We start from the raw sequence: 22,080 nt of genomic DNA, 5'->3' as shown, positions 1-22,080 counted from the left end.
ACAAGACGAATTTACAGCATTAGAGGAAAAGATTAAAAAACTTGAGGAAAAAAATAACTTCCTGGAAAGAGAGTTAGGAAAGTCTGAGGCACAAAATTATAAACTTCATGACTTGTTAACGTTGCAAATTAAAGAAAGCAATGCTACTATGAAGGTATTAGCGGGATCAGACAGAGACTCTGTTTCAAGCCTTCCTGGGATCTCCCAACTACCTAGCCCCGAGCAGCCCTGCGGCCACGATGTCGCGCCCGGAGCCAGGTCTCCCGTACAGTCCTTTTACGAATTACCCCCACTGCAGTCTCGCGGAAAGGACAGAAAGGTAGCGAATCCCACCGTAGCGCAAGACTTTAGACCCACGGTCCCCTTGGACCTGCCGAGACTCCAAACATTGCAAACAGCGAGTCCTGATTCACCCATTCAGTCCAGCACGTCAGCAGCAGCACGTGAACTAAATTCGCCTGACAATAGTGCTCCGAGAAGCGAAGCCCGGAAAAAATCCCATAGCTACCGAACGGAGAGAAACCCATCTGACCGGGATGATACGGATTACAGTTCGGAAGACGAACCCATACGGAGGAAAGCCGTGCATTTACGTCCCATTCTTAAAGAGCAATACACGGACAGCCGCCGTGGCCGAGGGAAAACAACTACCTCTGTTCGCCCGTACAGCGGTGCAAAGCTTCGGGACCTGCAGGAGACGTTTTCACGAGAACCGGATGAGTCGGTAACAGACTTTTTGTATCGCGTTATGGAATTGGGTGGGGATACAATTATTTTGGACCATAATGAAGCAAAAGGCTGTTCATGGGGCCATGAAGTATTTTTGGGCATGGATCCAGAGGGATACCACTCATTAACTTCCCATATCGCTCACTGGGCTGGAAGTTTAGATCCTATAGATAGAGACGAACCAACAAAAGTGAGGGTTACAAGTTCGGCCAAACTCACTGCCGCGATTAAAAAGTTGGCATGCGTTCAAGCAATGTACAATCGCGGGGCATATTCTTCCCCAGTAGATGCCCCAATTAACCCAGTGAGACTCAAAATTCTAATCCGTGGTCTGCCGCCGGGTCTAAAAAATGTATGTGATGCCAAAAAGGAGGAAATTGAACGAGTAGTTGAAAGGAATAATGCCTCTACTAATTCCCGGGAACACCAATTAACTTGGGAAGAGCTTCTGATGGCATTATCCCACAAGGGCCGAGACTTGGGCTACTCTGATCATACGCTCATGGCCAAGACTCCCAGCGACAGACGCCATACTGGTTTCAAAGGCAACCACGCGGCGACACCGCGGGGGAAAAAGCAGGAAGTGCGCCACACTAAGACATCCCCTACTATGACTTCTGCGGGTTCAAGCAGCAGCCCGGAGTCAGATCGCCGTCACTCGGGAAGTCCCAGAGGGAGAAATTCCGACCACTGGAGAGATAAACGGTGTACTTCTAATAGATCGTCTTCACTCAGAGAGAAATGGTATCGACTAGCACTGTCTTTGAATGTACCTGAATTTGTGATAGCGCCTTTATCATCGGGACTGTTAAAAGGAGTAGTGCTGAGCATACAAAATAAATCCGGCAGCTGGGAAGAGGACAACTACCGAAGTGACCACCGCGGCAAGGGGAAGAATGAAGCTGGAAGCAGCAGTCCTAAAACTGTTTCACCCAGCAAGGATGCTAACCCCTTCATACCTCGCCGCCAGAGCCCAGATAAAAAGCCAAAAAACTAGACACAGCGGTGACTGTTCCAGGCCTCACTCATCGCTTTGTTAATACCTGTCAATGGTCTGAGGATCCAGAGCCTTTCATTTTGATTCCCACTGGACCTACTCGAACTGCTGTAAAATTCCTTATTGACACTGGGGCGCAAATCAGTGTTTTGAATGTGCAACTAACCAGTGCTGAGTACAGGGCAGAATGACTTCCCTGCTCCTGGCTGGCCACACTCTTCCTGATCCAGGCCAGGATGCCCTTGGCCTTCTTGGCCACCTGGCCACACTGCTGGCTCATGTTCAGCAGGCTCTCAACCAATACCCCCAGGACCCTTTCTGCCTGGCTGCTCTCCAGTCACTCTGACCCCAGCCTATAGCACTGCATGGGGTTGCTGTGGCCAATGTGTAGAACCCAGCACTTAGATGTGTTCAATCTCATGCCTTTGGGCACTCCCCACATCTCTGGACCACATCTCTTCTCCATCCAAAGCCTCAGCACCCTTTCTCTACAAACCCAACATCTCCTGCAGCACCTTTCCTCCACAGACTCAAAATGTCTTGGGGCGGGTGAGGGGTGTGGTAATATAATTCCTTTCCTCTTCTCTCTCTCCTCTCTCTCTCCCTCTCTATTTTCTCCCTCTCCCCTTCTTATTTCCACTTTATTTATGTAATAAATAGTCTAGCTGTTGATATTTTGGCCTTGTTTGTGCCTCTAATTTCACATCACGGGAATATTCAAAAAGAACTTGAGTCTCTTTCCCTCTCCGGACCAAGACAGCACCAAGCCACCAAGTAGTAAAAATGAATCAAAGATGGAGTTGAGCTTGATAGTTCTGGGTCTGAATAGTTTGCCAGAGGTTACAGAAGGAATCTGTGGTAATGCAAGGAACTGAATGTGTCTCTGATAAACATCCTTGTTACTGATCCATCCTCTTCCTTAGAAAAGCATTCCAATCTTAATTGAGCTGGCATCAGTGTTTTACACCACTAAAGCTTCTCTATCCCCAAAATCAAACCTCAGGTAAAGCTTTGGGGCTTACTGATGAGTAGGGCACTGCCTAATATTAGTGCTCTTTAGCATTCATAGCTCACTGTGCAAGATAACCAGGAATTTCAGCCATGTATTAAAAATATTTGGTTGTGTTCAGACACTTGGAGAAGTTCAGAAATAGCATTCCCAGTTTGGCTCATCGCTGGCCCTTTGACGCCGTGTTACACAGGCTTCTCTTTGAGGGTTGCTCCGCTCCGCTTATCAAAACAGGAAGGAAAAGATGTGATGCCAAAGCGGATGCAAGCCTCCAGAAAGAATGAAAAATGAGATGCTGTCAGGAAGGAGAGGGGGGTTTTAAGTGCTGTGACACATTTGTCCGGGCTGATAATGATCCTTGCTGTCTTTAGCCTGTGTTCCCATGTCAGATGAGAAGCATGGATCTTACCTTTTCCTCTTTAGATGTTGTAAATCTCAGGGCTTGGAAACACCCTGTAGTGGTTGACTCTTTCAGTGCACTCTCTGAAAGATGACATTTTTGTTTGAACAATTTGTGCAAGCTTAGTTCCATTTCAACACAAAAAGCCCAGGAGCTGAGTTCCCATGCAGTGAGATATAAGTGATGGGGTTTATTTTTATGGTTTTGAATTTGTTTGACCCCAAAATGTCCTGAAAAAGATATTGGGTCAAAACCATCTGTTTTCTCCTTGGGACTAGGAGATACTTCATGAGTAGAATGAGGAGTAAGACCTGTAGTTATGCTGAGCTGTTGAGAGAGGCACTGATCTGTGTCTCGTCCTGGGCATGCTATCATCCCCCTCTACCAAGCCCTGGAATACTGTACCCAGTTTTGGGCTCCCCAATTCAAGAGACAAGGATCTACTGGAGAGAGACCAACAAAGAGCTATGAGGATGATGAAAGGACTTGAACATCTCTCCCATGAAGAAAGACTGAGAGACCTGAGGCTGTTTAGTGTTGAGAGGAGAAGGCTGAGAGGGGATCTGTAGTGGTTTGAGCCTTAACTGAGAGTTAAAAGCTCAAATGGGGAAAAGGCTGAGAATCTCTTCCCCACTCCCCCCCCCCCCCTCCTCCCTCCAAACAGGGAAAGGGAAAAAAAAGGGGTAAGGAGCAAATCCACTAAACAACAATCTGGAGTCAGCTTGGAAGTACAGAGGCGAAGAATTTTTCTTCAAATTATATATATGGCAATAACAGGAAAAAAAAAAGGTTCACAAGGGCAAGGAACAAGAATGGATGGGAGGGGGACAGAAAAAAGAATAATACAAAACCAGTCTTTCTCTGAGGAGGTGCGGAGGCAGCAGGGAAAAGGATCAGGTCCGGCCATGTGGCTGAGGAGCAGGAGGGCAGCTGCAGTAGCTCTCATCCAGCAGAGGCAGGAGCCAAAAGGAGATCCAACAGCTATGATGTCCTGCTTTTTATACCCTAGCTGGGCAGGGAGGGGGGAGTGGAACAGACTCAGCTTTCCCAGGGGGAAACGCCCTGCAGGGAGGGTAAAGTACCCGCAAGCCCTCCACCCTGCTTTCTTCTTTTGTTTTCAGAAAGAGGCGTTAACCCACCACAATCCACCCCTCTGTTCCACTTCCTCCCTCCTGCCACAGCCCCTTCACGCAATCTTGACATGTGGTACTTGAATCCTTGGTGCAAGTCCCTTGCTATCCCGGCTTGCTCTCTCCCAGGGCAGTCTCTCTCTCTCTCTGGTGATGGTCACTGTAGGTGGTGCTTGAACTGGGCAGGCATGTGGAGAAGAATCAGGAATCAGTCTGTCTTTGAAAGGGGGGAAAAAAAAAAAATCAGGAACAGTCCGTTGCTGTAGGGACATCAGGAACGGGTGCAGGTGAGATGATGCAGGAGCTCTTTGGGTTGGTGTGCAGTGGGTACGTTGAGTCCTGGATGCTAGGCTGGTATTAAGCTAGGATGGAGAAACTTAGAACAACTTATAACTATTCACATAATTACATTGATGAATGTTGCCTCCTCTGAGTTCATCCCCTCTCAGCCAGAGTCACATTCTGCTGTGGGATACACTGAATGTCCCCAGTTTCTAACATGACCCAGTACGTGTGACCAGGACCCTCAGCCGAGACCACCCACCAGCCCCCACCAGCAGCAGGGAAAACCCACACTGACTTCCCCAGCAGGTTCTTCTCAGCAATCACAGGAACTCCATCTCCATCCACTGTTTGCAGCAGGTCGGACTGGGCAGGACCAGCTCGGTTCACAGATCCTCTGCTGTTCACTAACCAAGTGGCTTGAGCTAGGTGCTTTTCCCAGTTTCTGAAGGTTCCACCCCCCATGGCTTTTAGGGTGGTCTTTAGCAAGCCATTGTAGCACTCAACCTTCCTTGCAGCTGGTGCATGGTATGGGATGTGGTAAATCCACTCAATCCCATGTTCCTTTGCCTAGTCCCTTATGAGATGGTTCCTGAAGTGGGTTCCATTGTCTGATTCAATCCTCCCGGGGGTGCCATGTCTCCACAGGATATGTCTCTCTAGGCCCAGGATGGTGTTGCGAGCAGTGGCATGAGGTACTGGGTAGGTCTCCAGCCACCCTGTACTTGCCTCCACCATGGTCAGCACATACTGCTTGCCACTGTGAGACTGAGGAGGGGTGATGTAGTCTATCTGCCAGGCCTCTCCATATTCATATTTCGACCATCTCCCCCCCATACCACAGAGGCTTAATGCGCTTGGCCTGCTTGATGGCAGCACAGATGTCACACTCATGGATGACCTGTGAGATGGCCTCCATAGAGATGTCCACGGATCTGTCCCGAGCCCACCGGTATGTGGCATCTCTCCCTTGGTGGCCAGAAGTGTCATGGGCCCAGCGAGCTAAGAACAGCTCACCCTTGTGTTCCCAGTACAAGTCTCTTGGGTTGATCTTTGCTGAGAGAGCTGGCTGATGAGCTGGCCAAGCCGCTCTCCATCATTTTCCTCCAGTCCTGGCTCACAGGTGAGGTCCCAGATGACTGGAAACTGGCCAATGTGGTCCCCATCCACAAGAAGGGTCAGATGGAGGAACCTGGAAACTACAGGCCAGTCAGCCTGACCTCAGTGCCAGGAAAAGTGATGGAGCAGATTATCCTGGCGGCAATAACTGCGCACCTGAAGGATGGCCAAGGGCTCAGGTCCAGCCAGCATGGATTTAGGAGGGGCAGGTCCTGCCTCTCCAACCTGATCTCCTTCTATGATCAGGTGACCCGTCTGGTGGATGTGGGGAGGCCTGTGGATGTGGTCTACCTGGACTTCAGCAAGGCCTTTGACACCGTCCCCCACAGCAAACTGCTGGCTAAGCTGTCAGCCCGTGGATTGGACCACTACACTCTGTGCTGAGTTAGGAACTGGCTGGAGGGCCGGGCCCAGAGAGTGGTAGTGAACGGTGCCACATCCAGCTGGCGGCCAGTCACCAGTGGTGTCCCCCAGGGTTCAGTGCTGGGCCCCATCCTCTTTAACATCTTCATTGATGATCTGGATGAGGGGGTCGAGTCAGTCATCAGCAAGTTTGCAAATGACACAAAGTTAGGGGCAGATGTTAGTCAGTTAGAGGGTAGAAAGGCTCTGTAGAGGGACCTCGACCGACTGGACAGATGGACAGAGTCCAGTGGGATGGCATTCAACAAGTCCAAGTGCCGAGTGCTGCACTTTGGCTACGGCAATCCCATGCAGAGCTACAGGCTGGGGTCGGAGTGGCTGGAGAGCTCCCAAACAGAGAGGGACCTGGGGGTGCTGATCGACAGCCACCTGAATATGAGCTAGCAGTGTGCCCAGGTGGCCAGGAGGGCCAATGGCATCCTGGCCTGCATTAGGAATAGTGTGGCCAGCAGGAGCAGGGAGGTCATTGTGCCCCTGTACTCTGCTTTGGTTAGGCCGCACCTTGAGTCCTGTGTCCAGTTCTGGGTCCCTCAGTTTATGAAGGACATCGAAACACTTGAGCGTGTCCAGAGAAGGGCAACAAGGCTGGTGAGAGGCCTTGAGCACAAGCCCTATGAGGAGAGGCTGAGGGAGCTGGGATTGTTTAGCCTGGAGAAGAGGAGGCTCAGGGGTGACCTCATTGCCCTCTACAACTACCTGAAAGGTGGTTGTAGCCAGGAAGGGGTTGGCCTCTTCTCCCAGGCAACCAGCACCAGAACAAGGGGACACAGTCTCAAGCTGCGCCAGGGGAGGTTTAGACTCAAGGTGAGGAGGAAATTCTTCACCGAGCGAGTCATTCGTCATTGGAACGGGTTGCCCTGGGAGGTGGTTGATTCATCGTCTCTGGAGGCGTTCAAGAGGAGATTGGACGTGGCACTTGGTGCCATGGTCTAGTCATGGGGTCTGTGTTGATAGGTTGGACTCGATGATCCTCGAGGTCCTTTCCAACCTAAGTGATACTGTGATACTGTGATACTGTGATCTTAGCAGCCAGGTCTGCTTGGTGGTTGTGCTTGTGCTCCTCTGTGGCTCTGCTCTTGGGGATGTGTGCATTGATGTGCCGTACCTTTGTTGGCAGCCTGTCCAGGCGGGCAGCGATGTCTTGCCACAGGTCAGCGGCCCAAGCAGGCTTCCCTTTTCTCTGCCACCCATTCCTCCTGCATTCCTTCAGCCACCCCCATAAGGCGTTGGCTACCATCCAGGAGTCAGTGTAGAGGCACAGCACTGGCCAGTTCTCTCGTTCTGCTATATCCAGGGCCAGCTGGACAGCTTTTACTTCTGCGTACTGACTGGATTCGCCTCCTCCATCCCTTGCTTCTGCCACTTGCCTTGTTGGGCTCCAGACAGCTGCCTTCCATCTCCGCTTGCTTCCTACAAGCCGGCAGGACCCATCTGTAAATAGAGCATAGCCCTTCTCGTTGTCAGGGAGATCATTATATGGGGGAGCCTCCTCAGCACGGGTTACTGTCTGCTCTGGTGGCATTCCAAAGTCAGCACCCTCTGGCCATTTGGTGATTACTTCCACTATGCCAGGGCGTTCGAAGCTCCCCATCCGAGCTCGCTGAGTTATCAGGGCCATCCACTTACTCCAGGTAGCATCTGTGGCATGATGTGGGGTTGAGCCTCTCCCTTTGAACATCCAGGTCAGGACTGGAAGCCTCAGAGCTAGAAATAGAGGTGACTCAGTCCCAATTACTTCAGAGGCAGCCCGGACGCCCTCATAGGCAGCTAGGATTTCCTTCTCTGTCGCGGTGTAGTTGGCCTCGGAGCCTTTGTACCCCTTACCCCAGAAACCTAGGGGCCTGCCCCTGGTTTCACCAGGAGCCTTCTGCCACAAGCTCCATGTAGGACCATTTCGGAAAGCATGCACGGACTCCCATGTTGGTGAGGCAGGAATCATTTATTGGTACAGAACAAGCAGCTTATATAGGAAAAATCGGGCAGGGTAAGCAATTCCCTGACATTCTTGCACCACTGCTGCTAATTGGGTTTTCTCCTTTGATATGCAGCTGTCCATTGTTATCTTCATCCCATATCAGGTTGGTCTTCTCCAGCATGGAGGCAAGCGTCCTCTTGTCTGGCACGTCAGGTTGTTTACCACGGTCAGCTCTTCTTTATCATCAAGCCATCCTTCCAGTATCAGTGGCCTGTTGTTCTTTCTTGTCCTGAAACCTTCCATAGATACTTTCTGCTTTCCTACAACTCCCCATTTTTATATTGTTTAAAACAGCAGCCATCACTTGTGTTCTGACCATCCTCGTATTCCTAAAAGCTATGATTACAAATACCATTAACACTACAATTACAATACCAATCACTACCAGGATTCCACCTATAACCCACACTCGTAGATTCAGACCTGAGAACCAATTTTTTGGATTCAACCAGCTAAGATCTTTGTTCAGTGCTTGCCATGTTGAATCAATCCACACCTGTTGTATATTTGCTAATTGCAGTTCCAGCTGATGCTTCAATGTTTGGACATTATATTTCAAGGAGCTATCGAAGGCCCCTTGTAAGTGTGATCTTACTGAGTTCCAATCATGCTGAGAGTCATTCCAAGACAAGGATGTTACACACATGTCCTTCTTATGATATTCCCAATCACACTGCAGCATCATATGGGTCTGCAAGGCAGCTTGTTGGTCTCCTAACCAAACAACGCTGGCCTCAAGTGCATATAGCCTTGCCATTATTTCCTCATCTATAGCTTCCTGCATCTGCAAATCATTTGTCACATTGGTTAATAAAGTTCTCACTGTGTCTGCAGTTTGTATGCCCTTTGTCAAAGCTGTAACTGAAGCAGCAGCAGATGCTAATATTATCAGAGCTGATATTATAGCAAAAAATTAACCATCCCACAAATCTTTTTGCCCTTTTTCTAGAATCTTTTAGTCCCTGGTCTAATAGCCTGATGACATGGTCCAATCCATTCTCACTCTCCCATCCTCTTGTCATATTCACTGGAATCCATACCTCTGCCCTTCTTCAGAAGGGAATAATCATGCTCCGCTGATCAATGTCTTTATCAATAATACAAGTCTTAAAAGTAATATTGCTACAACTAAGATGATATATGCTTGATTTGTTATAGATTATACAATCAATGCCTATTCCTAATACATATGGGTGGGTAGTAGACACAGTAGCAAAGGAACTACATAGTACACGTTCTACTAAAATGCCTTTAAATGAGAGGTCTTTTATATTGTGACAAGGCAAGTCCTTCTGACAGTGCATCAAGGAATCTTCAACATTAGAGTTTAAATGAGAAACACAACCTCAAAACATACAAAACTGCTACTGCCAGGTTTCACACACACACCCCTTTTTTTTTTTTTTTCTCTTTTTTTTCTTCCTTTTTTTCCTTTTTTTTTTCTTTTTTTTTCCTTGTTTTTATTTTTTCCTTTTCCTTTTTTGGGTTTTTTTTTTTTTTTTTTTTTTTTGGTGATTTCATCTTTATCCTTTTACAATTTTTTGGTGAGCTACTGGATCATGCTTCACCCCCTGCTCACCACTTAGGGGAGAAGCCCTTAAGATATCATAGGACAGAGACTGATACACGGGAACAGTCCCAACTCCTGGTCTGTTTTCCATCACTACTGGCATCGCACGCATCTGTAACATTTCTGTATTTATAAAACCCTTATCATCTTTATCCATCAAAACATCAGAAATTGAAATCTGCAGTCGTGTAGCTACACTTGGAACATGTTCATTAATCAACAATCCATTAGACATTTTAACACCATCCTGCACATTGCCTCCTTGATAAAGCATCCCGTTATCCCTCACCCCCATATTACTCATAATAGCGGCAGGAGGTACACAAACACCTCCATAAGGTGGCGGGGGGGTAGACAAAGCCCCCGCCTGCTGGGGTGTAGGAACCGAATGAGGCTGAGTGTAAAAACCTGCTGGAAAAGGAAAGGGATAGGGAACAGAGTTAAGAACTTCAGTAGTGGTATTTAAGGGAAGAGAGGAAGATAACCTTGGTGCTGTGGGTTGGAAAAGTGGCTGGTTTGATTTGTCGAGCGATTCTTGAGTAACAGAGCTGTCAGAATCAAAAGAAATTAGTTTTTCATCGGTTACTTGAGTTGGTGGTTTTAACTTTGCATCTGGTTTTCTTTGTTTCTTCTGCTCCGCCGGAGGATTTGTTCCTTCTGTAGCTGCGACGGCTGCCTTAAGCAGAGGTACCTGTGGATATAAACCTGGCTCCTTTTCTGTAGCTGTGGAGCCCTGATCGAAAGGATCATGCGGCTCTGGGTCTGACTCAGAGCTGCTGTCCCCGTATTTTGCATTTGCATCAGGCAGTGTCTTAGACTTCTTAAGGGGCACGTCAAACGGCCTCTTTCGCTGTTCAACTAGGAGCTTTTGTGACCGTGCTTTCATTAGCGGGTCATCAGTGCCTATTCTTTCCTCCCCCGTGTGCCCTGCGGCCAGACCGCTTGTTTCTGTCTGTGTTGTGTTGTTTGTAGGAAGCTCATCCTGCTTCTGAGGGCCCGCACGGGTAATGGGAGCGTTTAGAGTCCCCGAGGGTGAAGCGCTGTTGGATTTACTCATTAGCGTGGTCAGCGCTAGCCATAGTATGCGCCACGTTATTAAAATGTCCGGTGAAAAATCATCCCCGGATTTTTGTGCTTCTGAGAGGGTCTCTCCAACCCTGTTCCACTCTGTTAATTCGTATGTCCCTGATTCAGGATACCAGGGACAATTGCGATTTATCCACAGCAAAAGAAGGGTAAGTTTTTGAGAGCTCAGTCTGTACCCTTGCTCTTTGATAATTCGCATAAGCACATCATGGTGCAATTGCTGTGATTTTGTGGCTCCCTGGCCCATATTCTTCCCCGGCCGCAGTCCCCGTACCTGACCTGCAAGTGTAGGGGATGGACGCGTCGTTTGTTCACTTCTCCCGTTCGGCTCACTGGGGGTGCAATCCGAGGGTGAGTCTGGACAAAGACCTCACTGAAATTCCCGATACGGGCGCCATTATTTCGGAAAGCATGCACGGACTCCCATGTTGGTGAGGCAGGAATCGTTTATTGGTACAGAACAAGCAGCTTATATAGGAAAAATCGGGCAGGGTAAGCAATTCCCTGACATTCTTGCACCACTGCTGCTAATTGGGTTTTCTCCTTTGATATGCAGCTGTCCATTGTTATCTTCATCCCATATCAGGTTGGTCTTCTCCAGCATGGAGGCAAGCGTCCTCTTGTCTGTCACGTCAGGTTGTTTACCACGGTCAGCTCTTCTTTATCATCAAGCCATCCTTCCAGTATCAGTGGCCTGTTGTTCTTTCTTGTCCTGAAACCTTCCATAGATACTTTCTGCTTTCCTACAGGACCATTCTCACCAGCTGCAGTGTACAGCACATTCTTGATCTCTGGCCCAGTTTTAACAGGTCCCAGAGCCATAGCATGGACCACCTCTCGTTTGATCTGGTCAAACGCCACCTGCTGCTGAGGTCCCCACACAAAATCATTTTTCTTCCTTGTTACATGGAAGAGAGGCTTCACAATTTGACTGTACCAGGGAATGTGCATTTTCCAGAAGCCCACAAGCCCCCAAAACAACTGTGTCTCTTTCTTGTTCGTGGGCTGCACCATAATGGCTACCCTGTTCACCACCTCCTGAGGGATGTGGCGACGGCCATCCTGCCATTTAACACCCAGAAACTGGATCTCCCTGGCAGGCCCTTTCACCTTGCTTCTCTTGATGGCAAATCCAGCCTCCAACAGGATGTTGATTATCCTCTTACCCTTCTGGTAAACTTCCTCTGCTGTCTCACCCCATACAATGATGTCATCAATGAACTGCAGATGCTCAGGGGCTCCACCTTTCTCTAAGGCAGTCTGGATCACCTCATGGCAGATGGTTGAGCTATGGACCCAGCCCTGAGGCAACCGATTCCATTGATACTGTACTCCCCTCCAGGTGAAAGCAAACTGTGGCCTGCATTCTTCTGCAATGGGGATGGAGAAAAAGGCATTAGCAATGTCAATTGTGGCATACCACTTGGCCACTTTTGATTCTAGCTCGTACTGGAGCTCCAGCATGTTCGGCACGGCAGCGCTGATTGGAGGAGTCACTTCATTCAGGCCACGGTAGTCCACGGTCAGTCTCCATTCCCCATTTGCCTTCCGCACTGGCCATATCGGGCTGTTGAAGGGGGAGTGAGCCTTGCTGATCACCTTCTGGCTCTTCAGTCGTCGAATCAGTTGGTGTATGGGGTGCAGAGAGTCTCTGTTGGTCCTGTATTGCCTGCAATGTACTATGCGAGAGGCAATAGGTAACTTCAAATCCTGCACCTTATGGCTGCCCACTACGGAGGGGTCATCCGACAGCTCGGGCATGGTGGGCAGCTGTTCTTTGCCTGCAGTCTCCACAGCTGCCACCCCAAACACCCACTTGTGCCCCCTAGGGTCCTTGAAGCATCCCTCCCGCAGAAAGTCAATGCCAAGAATGCAAGGTGCATCTGGACCAGTCACTATGTCGTGCTTTCCCCATTCATTCCTGGTCAGGCTTATCTCAGATTGCAGTACAGTCAGGTCTTGTGAGCCTCCTGTGACTCCCTGAATGCTTATGGGCTCAGCCCCTTTGTACCTCGATGGTATCAGGGTGCATTTGGCCCCTGTGTCCACCAGAGCTCGGTATTTCAGGGCTTCTGAAGTGCCAGGCCATTTCACATACACATCCCAGTATACTCTGTTGTCCCTGGCCTCCACCTGGCTGGAGGAAGGGCACCTCTAATGCTGGCGGCAATGTCCACACTTGTCACATGGTCCTGTGTTACTAGGGGAAGGGTCTCTTGAGCAAGAGAGACCACTCCAGAAAACTGGGGCAGCCCTTCTGGATGAGTTATCCCCGTGGTGCCCACCTTGCAGTTTCCGCACCCTGTTCCAGAGGGCAGAGGTGGGTTGGTCATGCCAGGTGTCCATGTCCTCTCCATGGTCACAGAGGAATCTCCACAGGGACCCCCTTGACATTCCCCGATTGGCTTGGGGTGATCTCCTAGGGGAAGGTCACCTGTTCCTGATTGCTGAAACCTGGACCCATTCTGAAGGAGAAGGGGAAAAGGAGGCATCGCTCCCCTTTTTCAGTTCAGACATGGAGGTCTTGATCTCTTTGACAATGTCTTTAGCCATAGTTTCTATGGCTGAGATCAGGGGTTTCTGATTTACACTGTCCTCATATTCCCTTAAATCATTGGCAAACTCACAGACAGTTTTAGGACTTCCATACTGTCCAGTCAAGAGTACCCCTCCTAATGTGTGAGCATATTTCTGAGGAGCACCCTGGGTGAGTTTCTTTACGAAGGGCTGTCTCATGGGCACCTCATCTGGGTCCAAAGGGAGCTGGCCATCCCCATAGATTATTTCCACCACGGCCATCTGCCTCAGATACCGAATGCCCTGTTCCATAGTTGTCCATCTAACTGGGGCCCAGAGCAGGTCATCTCTTGAGCAGTCCCGGCTCTTGATGGCATTGAGAATCCGGGCCCAGAGAGTGTGTATTCCATCAAGTTTGGCTAACTCGTTGTCCAGACCAGCATCACAAGTCAGGGAGCCTAAAAGCTTTGCCTCCCTCTTATCCAGGTCCACTGTGTCCACCCCTTCTTCCCAGCATCTCAGGGCCCACCTTAGTATAGGCTCACCCTCTTTCCTTGCATAATCCAGATGAGTTTGCCTTAGTTCCTTTCTGGACAGCTATGTAACAGTTATTTCCTGGTCTGAGTGTGACCGTTTGAGGTTGTGCCTTTAAGAAAAGGGACACCATGGCCGAATGTTTTATAAACAAAGGACAGGTCTAAACTAATTTCATTGGTGGATTGGTAGAAAGCAACTTTGAACTCTGAGTTCAGCAGAGACTAGTCTCAGTCGTGCATTTTCTCCCCCTCCTTCTGCAGCTCACAGCTTCTGGGCTTTCGGCCAGACTGACCTTGAGTAGATAAGGTGTCACCGGTTGGGGCTGTCCCCTTAAGAAAGGGAATATGGTGGACGGAAGTTGGTAAATGAAAAGAACGATCTAAACTAATTTCATTGGTAGAGTGGGAGGAAGCACCTTCTGAACTGGGAGTGCAGGGGAGTATCCTGGGCACTCCGGCACTTTTATCTTCAGTCTTGCTTCCGCTCCTCCGCAGGGCAGCAGCTCTCTGTGCTGGGCTTTCGGCCAAGGCTTTGGCCTTGAAACTGATAAGGCTTGTATTAACTGCTTTCCAATTAACACAACTGCTTCTAACCTTTTTTTCTCTTTTCTCTCTCTTTCTAACCCACTCTGGGGAAAAGGGGGAGAGAGGGGGAGAGCGGAGGTGGGGAACCCCCTCAGCAGAGGGGGGGAACTCTCATTTCTGTGCTATTTTATTGTATATCTTTGTATATATTGTAAATATTGTAAATTTGTATATATTTCCCTGCGTTTCCCTGCTTTGTAAATATACAGCTCCACTGCTTTGCTAATTCAGCTGTGAGGTTTTTTTTTCCCTTTCCCTTCAATTTTCTTTCCCTTTACTTTACAGGGGGGAGGGAGGGGGCTTTTTGGCCTTACCCTTCCAACCCTCGACATAAGGCCTCTACTAACACATTCTACTTTAATTAACAATTGCTCTTTTTCTCTCTTTCTAACCCTCTTTGGGGAAAAAGGGGAGAAAAGGGGGGTACAGGGGGGGGAACCCTCCTCAGCAGAGGAGGGAATCTCATTCCTGTGTTACTTTGTTGTATATTTCTGTATATATATTGTGAATATTGTAAATTCTGTATATAAACCTGCATTTCCTAAACCGCTTGTAAATACAGCACATTTCCTTTGCTAATCCGGCTGTGGTTTTTTTTTTCCTTTCTTTCATTTTTCTTTCCCTTCACTTTACAGCGGGGGGAGAAGGCTGGGCCTTCCCCTCAACCCTCGACACTGAGTCATCTTCATCCACCGCTGGGTTCTGTGAGGTGCTGGGGCCTGATGAGGTTCCTTCCTCACCATCTGTGCTTGGCGATGATTTTTTACTTCTTTTCCTGGGTGTTGTGACCGGTGCTAGAGAGACTGCATTGGCAGGAGCATCAGGGGTCAACTGTGGAACTGCTAGTGGTGAGGCAAACCCTTGTGCCTGGGGCTCAGGCTGGGATCTGGCACATTCATTATAACCCAACCCCTCCCTCTTTGTGTTTACAGAGTGCTTACAATGCCCACAGCAGACACGCCCCCAGTCATTAAAGAGCACAAAGGAGTGTGTTATCACCCTCCAAAGAGCTCTTAATGGGTTAGCTCGTCCCCCACCCAACAAGGTCACAGCAAATGCCCCTATAAGGATTACATTTGAGCATATGGAGCATATTGCAATGTAAAGCAATTTTCCATCACAGGCAGTTTTATTGACACCATTGGTTTCATAGCCTGCTTCAGGAAAATTTCCTATGTTAGAAAAGTTACCACTGACAGTGAAATTGAATGAATTCAAGAGATACATGTCTAACTTCATTGGTAAAGTTTTTATCCAGTTGATCAGCATCTCTATCATTAACCACACCACATGGTAGGTTATTAATTTGTAGATGTGGGTCCAAAAGATCCAGCCAAACACCCATGCAAAGGCTTGGACCATCAGGTTCTTTAAAATTGCCATTTCTACTTCCAGTTCCTTTTTCAGAAAAGGTATTGCTGGAGTCGGCTTGGAAGTACAGAGGCGAAGAATTTTTTTCTTTATATATATATGACAATAACAGGAAAAGTTCACAAGGGCAAGGAACAAGAATGGATGGGAGGGGGACAGAAAAGAATAATACAAAACCAGTCTTTCTCTGAGGAGGCGCAGAGGCAGCAGGGAAAAAGATCAGGTCCGGCCACGTGGCTGAGGAGCAGGAGGGCAGCTGCAGTAGCTCTCATCCAGCAGAGGCAGGAGCCAAAAGGAGATCCAACAGCTATGATGTCCTGCTTTTTTATACTCTAGCTGGGCAGGGAGGGGGGAGTGGAACAGACTCAGCTTTCCCAGGGGGAAACACCCTGCAGGGAGGGTAAAGTACCTGCAAGCCCTCCACCCTGCTTTGTTTTTCTGTTTTCAGAAAAGGGCATTAACCCACCACAGAGGTCACAGTATCATAGTATCATACTATCATTCAGAGTTGGAAGGGACCACAAGGATCATCTAGTTCCAACCCCCCTGCCATGGGCAGGGACACCCCACACTAGATCAGGCTGGACAGAGCCTCGTCCAGCCTGGTCTTAAACACCTCCAGGGACGGGGCCTCGACCACCTCCCTGGACAACCCATTCCAGGGTTTCACCACTCTCATAGTGAGGAACCTCCTCCTCACATCCAGCCTGAATCTCCCCACCTCCAGTTTCATTCCATTCCCCCTAGTCCTATCACTACCTGAGATCCTGAGAAGTCCTTCCCCAGCCTTCCTGTAGGCCCCCTTCAGATACTGGAAGGCCACAATTAAGTCACCTCAGAGCCTTCTCTTCTGCAGACTGAACAGCCCCAACTCCTTCAGTCTGTCCTCATAGGAGAGGTGCTCCAGCCCTCTGATCATCCTTGTGGCCCTTCTCTGGACACGTGCAGCACCTCCACATCCCTCTTGTAATAGGGGCTCCAGAACGGGGTCTCACCAGGGCTGAATAGAGGGGGAGGATCACCTCCCTCGACCTGCTGGCCACACTTCTCCTGATGCAGCCCAGGATCTGATTGGCTTTGCGGGCTACAAGTGCACATTGAGAGCTCATGTTGAGCTTCTCGTCCACCAGCACCCCCAAGTCTCTCTCCTCTGGGCTGCTTTCCAGCCAGTTACTGCCCAGCCTGTATTTGTGCCTGGGATTGCCTCGACCCAGATGCAGGACCCTGCACTTGCTCTTATTGAACTTCATGAGGTTGGCTTGTGCCCACCTCTCCAGCCTGTCAAGGTCCCTCTGGATGGCCTCCTGTGACTGTTTGGGGCTGTCCCCTTAAGAAAGGGAATATTGTAGTCGGATGTTTGTAAATGAAAAAGACGGATCTAAACTAATTTAATTGGTAGAGTGGGAGGAAGCACCTTCTGAACTGGGAGTGCAGCAGAGTATCATGGAAATTCCTGCACTTTTCTGGTCAGTCTGTCTTCCCTCCTTCGGTGGCTTTGCAGCTCACAGCGTTCTGGGCTTTCGGCCAAGGCTTGACCTTGAAACTGATAAACTGCAAGGCCTGTATTAACTGCTTTCCAATTAACACATAACTGCTTCTAATTTTTTTCTCTTTTCTCTCTTTCTAACCCTCTCTGGGGAAAGGGGGAGAGAAGGGGGAGCAGAGGTGGGGAACCCCCTCAGCAGAGGGGGGGGGAACTCTCTTATTTCTGTGCTACTTTGTTGTATATTTCTGTATATATTGTAAATACTGTAAATTCTGTATATATATCGATGCATTTCCCTAAACGGCTTTGTAAATATACAGCACCCCCTGCTTTGCTAATTCAGCTGTGAGTTTTGTTTTTTTTCCCTTTTCAACTTTTTTTCCCATTACTTTACAGGGGGGAGGGAGGAGGCTTTTCGGCCTTACCCTTCCAACCCTCAACACCTCCCTTCCCTCCAGCGTGTCTGCTGCACCACACAGCTTGGTGTCGTCAGCAAACTTGCTGAGGGTGCACTCAATGCCACTGTCCATGTCACCCACAAAGATGTTGAACAAGACAGGTCCCAGGACTGACCCCTGAGGGACTCCGCTTGTCACTGGCCTCCACTGGGACATGGATGCATTGACAGCCACTCTTTGGGTGCGGCCATCAAGCCAGTTCCTTATCCATCTAGTGGTCCACCCATCAAACCCATGTGTCACCAGTTTGGAGACCAGGATGTGGTGCGGGACAGTGTCGAAGGCTTTGCTCAGGTCCAGGTAAACGACATCAGTTGCTCTCCCCTCATCTATTAATTTTGTCACCTGCTCATAGAAGGCCACCAGGTTGGTCAGGCAGGATTTGCCCTTGGCAAAGCCATGCTGACTGTTCCCAATCACCTCTTCACTATTCTTCTGAGCCAGTAGTGACTCCAGGAGGATCTGCTCCATGATCTTTCCAGGCACAGAGGTGAGACTGACTGGCCTGTAGTTCCCTGGTTCCTGGTTCCTGGTCCCTGGTTCCCTGGTTCCTGGTTCCTCCTTCTTACCCTTTTTGAAAATGGGGGCAATGTTTCCCCTTTTCCAGTCTGTGGGGACTTCACCAGATTGCCATGACTTTTGAAATATAATAGAGAGGGGTTTAGCAACCTCATCTGCCAGGTCATGAAATCATGAGTGCACCTTATGGTATTTAACAGAAAATGGTTTGTCAGGTGCTGTCATAAGGGTGTGTGTCAGGTAATTAGGAGAATATACAAATGATACAAGTACCCAAGCCTTTTTTTTATTATTAAGTCAGGAGAAGAGTAGGTTTTGTATTATTTTCTGGGGTTTTTTTTAGTATGAAAAAGAATGTCATTTGCAGAAGGTATTAGCAGGTTATCAAAAGAGGAAATAAAACAAAACAAAAATACAACAACAACAAATCAACAAACCCCATATCCACAAACAATAAAAAAAAATTAACCCAAACAACAACAAAGCAAAGGAAAACAACAACAAAAGAGTATTGTGTTTCTAAAGGGCTTGTACTGATAGGGTGAGAGGGAATGGATTGAAGCTGGAGGAGGGGAGATCCAGGCTGGGTATTAGAAAGAAATTCTTTCCAGTGAGGGTGGTGAGACACTGGAACAGGTTGCCCAGGATGATCATGAATGCTCCCTCCCTGGAGGTGTTCAAGGCCAGGCTGGATAAGTCCTTGAGCAACTTGGTCTAGTGGATGGTGTCTCTGCCCATGGTGGCAGTGGCCTTGGCACTAGATGAGCGTCAAGGTCCCATCCAACTTAAACCATTCCATAAATCTGTGAACACAGTTATTGGCTATTTTGGGGTGCCTAAAGCAAGGCATAGGTTCTCTATTTCCAGGTCAGCAAAAACAACCCCAAACCCTGGGCCATTTGCTGAGGTGGATGGGCAACAGGGTGTGATTTCACATTGGGGCAGATGGGAGCTAGTATGAAAAGGGCAGATGTACTCCCAACCTGGTACTCTCCTCTGTTTTCTGGTGTCTGCTCTGGAGCTTGTCTGACCCCCTCAGAGATTAGGTTCAGGTGATTAAGACAGCAGAAAATGAAGCAAAATACAAAATCAAGAAGTCTTCTAACCTTCTAGCAAGCTGAAGCAGTTAGATAAACAGCCAAGGCAGCCCTAGGGAAGGAGAGGAACTACCCTGTTGGGGGCCAGCACACCACAGCACAAAACTTCTGCTCCATCAGGATCAGGTCAGTGAGAATTGCAGCTGTATCATGTCAGAAGTTTACAAGAATAAATGTGTTATGGATGATGGTGATTGAGGCTTTAGAAGAGGGAAGAACCACCCAGTGTGATCTGTCTGCAAGATACAATTAGCCGTGTGTTGGTGGAACCTGGTACTGCACCCAGGTCAAAGCTTCCCTCCGAGGCGATACCCACAGCACCACCAGACGTGCATGATGATGCAATAGCTTTCTAGCCGGACTCACTGCCACCTGTATTTTTCACTTGGGGGCTGGATTGATCCCCTATGCAAAAGGAAGGAGGAATTTACCTGTGCCTAGCAGGGTGCTTGGTGGCTGTGTTTTAGAGGTGCTGCTTCGTGGGGGTGCAGAGTGCTGCCGTGAGATGTGAGGCTACTCAGCTGGGATGGTGTGAGTTCCTCCTGCTGCTCTTTCTCATGGTCAGGAAGGCATTGCTCACATCTCACTGCAGTGACTCATGGGGGTGTTTGAGAGTCAGCAGGTGGAAGATCTTTGTAGGCTGTAATGCCAGTGATACAGCATGGCTGGGAGCTCTGTCCTTGACAGAAAAAAGCCATGTGGTATGGATGGAGGATAGGGTGATTAATTCTCACATAAGGTGTACTCACTGGAGTTGGCCTATTGTAAGTGGAGAATGAAAGTTCTCTTGAACTGATCAGTATCATGCTGCATAGCAAAGCAGGGGGTGGATTTCTGAGCTAGAGAAAAACTGCCAACCAAACAGTATAGGAAAATGTTGCCTGCAATTCCTTAAGATGCAGCTATGCTGAGCTTCCTAACGATAGTGGGACTCAGGGCAGTCTTGTGGCAGCTCTGAAGACTGTTCTGACTTGGACTAGAAAGCTCTTTTGATTTCATCTGCCTGGGGTTTTGTTTGTTTGCTCTGAGATGTAGGGGTGGGGGCAAAGGAGATGGCATCACTGCATTGGGTTTCACCACAGCAAGGGAACGCTGCCAGGGTTTTTATGCTGTTATGGTGGTGTGTCAAGCATACTTGATGCAGTTGCTGCAAAGAATGTTCAAGACAACAAGCCTTGCAAACTTTCTGCTCAATAAGATGTTTCCCAGACATCTGGCTAGCAAATCACTCTTTCTCCAACAATGATCAGAAGTGGCCCCAACCCTTAACTTTTTCCTTTGCAAGGGGAAGTCCAAATAGGATTCAATTAAAAAAAAAAAGAAGGGAGTTTGTAATCTCAGGTGACTAAACTTGCCCAGGCTGCCGCTCTCCACACCTCTTCCACTCACTTGACGTCATCCTATTTTTGTCCCTTTCTAGCTCATTGACACAATTGCCTCAGAAATCGGAGAACTGAAACAGGAGATGCTACAGACAGGTCTCACAGTGGAAGATGAAGCTGCCCATTTGCCAAGGTGATTAAAACTGTTTGTTTTGTAGCTCCTCCGAGGTGTGACGGGCCAGGAATGTTTTCGCTGCTGTGCTGGGTTGAGGCAGCCCCCACCCCACCATGGGCAGAAATAATAATAACTCAGACAAACGGTTTGCAAAAGTGATGGAAAGTTTAAATAGAAAGCAGTGAATGTTTACAGAAAACCAAAAGTGCAGTGAAAAAAGAGATCCCAAAGCAAACCCAGAGACATCCCATCCCCACCTGAGGGTACACCCGAGACCCCCAGGGCTCCTTCTTCCCCCTCCCACTGCTAGGCTAGTCTCAGTTAGCCAGGTCTGAGACTGCCCATCCCCCTGTGGCCTTGGGCCTAGCCAGGCCCAAAGCCAGGAGGCATCTCCCCCAGTTACCGGCTGACAGAGGAGGAAGAGAAGAGGAAGTGCTAGACTCCGCACTGGATCTTATAGTGGTGCAAAGAATTGTGGTAAGAAATACATAACTTCCTGTGTCCACCCCTCTGGGCTGGACTTCTGGACACAGGAAGTAAACACAGCAGGGGGCACCCAGCTCAAACTGCAACAGCCACGCTCTCCTGGGCAGCTTCTGTCTTAGCGCTTTTCAGCTCAGCAGCATAGATTGTGTAGATTAATCTTGCTTTTGGTTCCAGGAATCTGCCTTTGTGCAGGAGGAGCACCCAGACATTTAAATTGTTCTGTGGATTTGCCTTAATATTTTCTAAACTCCACTTCTGCTTCCTCGGCACAAGCCTTGGATACTGATGAATGCCTGAAGCAGGAAACTGCTAATGTGTTTCCAGCTGTCTATGGCAGAGAGCTTTGCTTTCACGCTGTATAGACTGAAAATGTTCATTGCTTCAAATGGCTCTGTGGAGATCCATTGTACAATGGCATGTGTTTTTGGTATTCTCAGCTTAGGAAGCCAAATGTTGACTGTTATGAGCTGATGGTTAAGTGGGTTATGTGTTTAAGTTCCATTATGTGCAAGTATTTTACACATTTAAAGAAAAATAAATGAAATAAATGGGAGCATATCACAGAATTACAGAATGTGAGGGGCTGGAAGGGACCTTGAAAGTACTGTGTCCAGTTCTGGGCCCCTCAGTTTAGGAAGGATGTTGACTTGCTGGAACGAGTCCAGAGAAGGGCAACAAAGTTGGTGAGGGGTTTGGAACACAAGCACTATGAGGAGAGACTGAGGGAGCTGGGGTTGCTTAGCCTGGAGAGGAGGAGACTCAGGGGTGACCTTATTGCTCTCTACAACTACTTGAAGGGGGGTTGTAA

The 22,080-nt window shown here is 48.6% G+C and overlaps 1 protein-coding gene across 5 annotated transcripts in view; it reads left to right on the top strand.

Moving 5' to 3' along the window:
- The window catches only part of RIN2 (Ras and Rab interactor 2), a 213,231-nt gene that overhangs the window by 80,147 nt on the left and 111,004 nt on the right, over positions 1-22,080 (top strand). For 4 of the 5 annotated variants that reach the window (XR_010987887.1, XM_068143233.1, XM_068143231.1 and 1 more), the window contains one exon: positions 20,710-20,804. The exons of the other annotated variant lie outside the window; for it this stretch is intronic. Coding sequence is in view for 3 of the 4 variants with exons in the window: in XM_068143233.1 (XP_067999334.1) it covers positions 20,710-20,804 (95 nt within the window). In the remaining variant the exon portion in view is untranslated. The remainder of the gene's footprint in view (positions 1-20,709; positions 20,805-22,080) is intronic. 5 annotated transcript variants of the gene reach the window in all.

This window comes from Melanerpes formicivorus, unplaced genomic scaffold (assembly GCF_026170545.1).
Source record: "Melanerpes formicivorus ecotype bairdi unplaced genomic scaffold, bMelFor1.0.p_v2 SCAF_9, whole genome shotgun sequence".
NCBI lineage: Eukaryota > Metazoa > Chordata > Aves > Piciformes > Picidae > Melanerpes > Melanerpes formicivorus.
The sequence above is the reverse complement of the archived record's forward strand: the minus strand, read 5'-3'. Positions and strand labels throughout refer to the sequence as shown.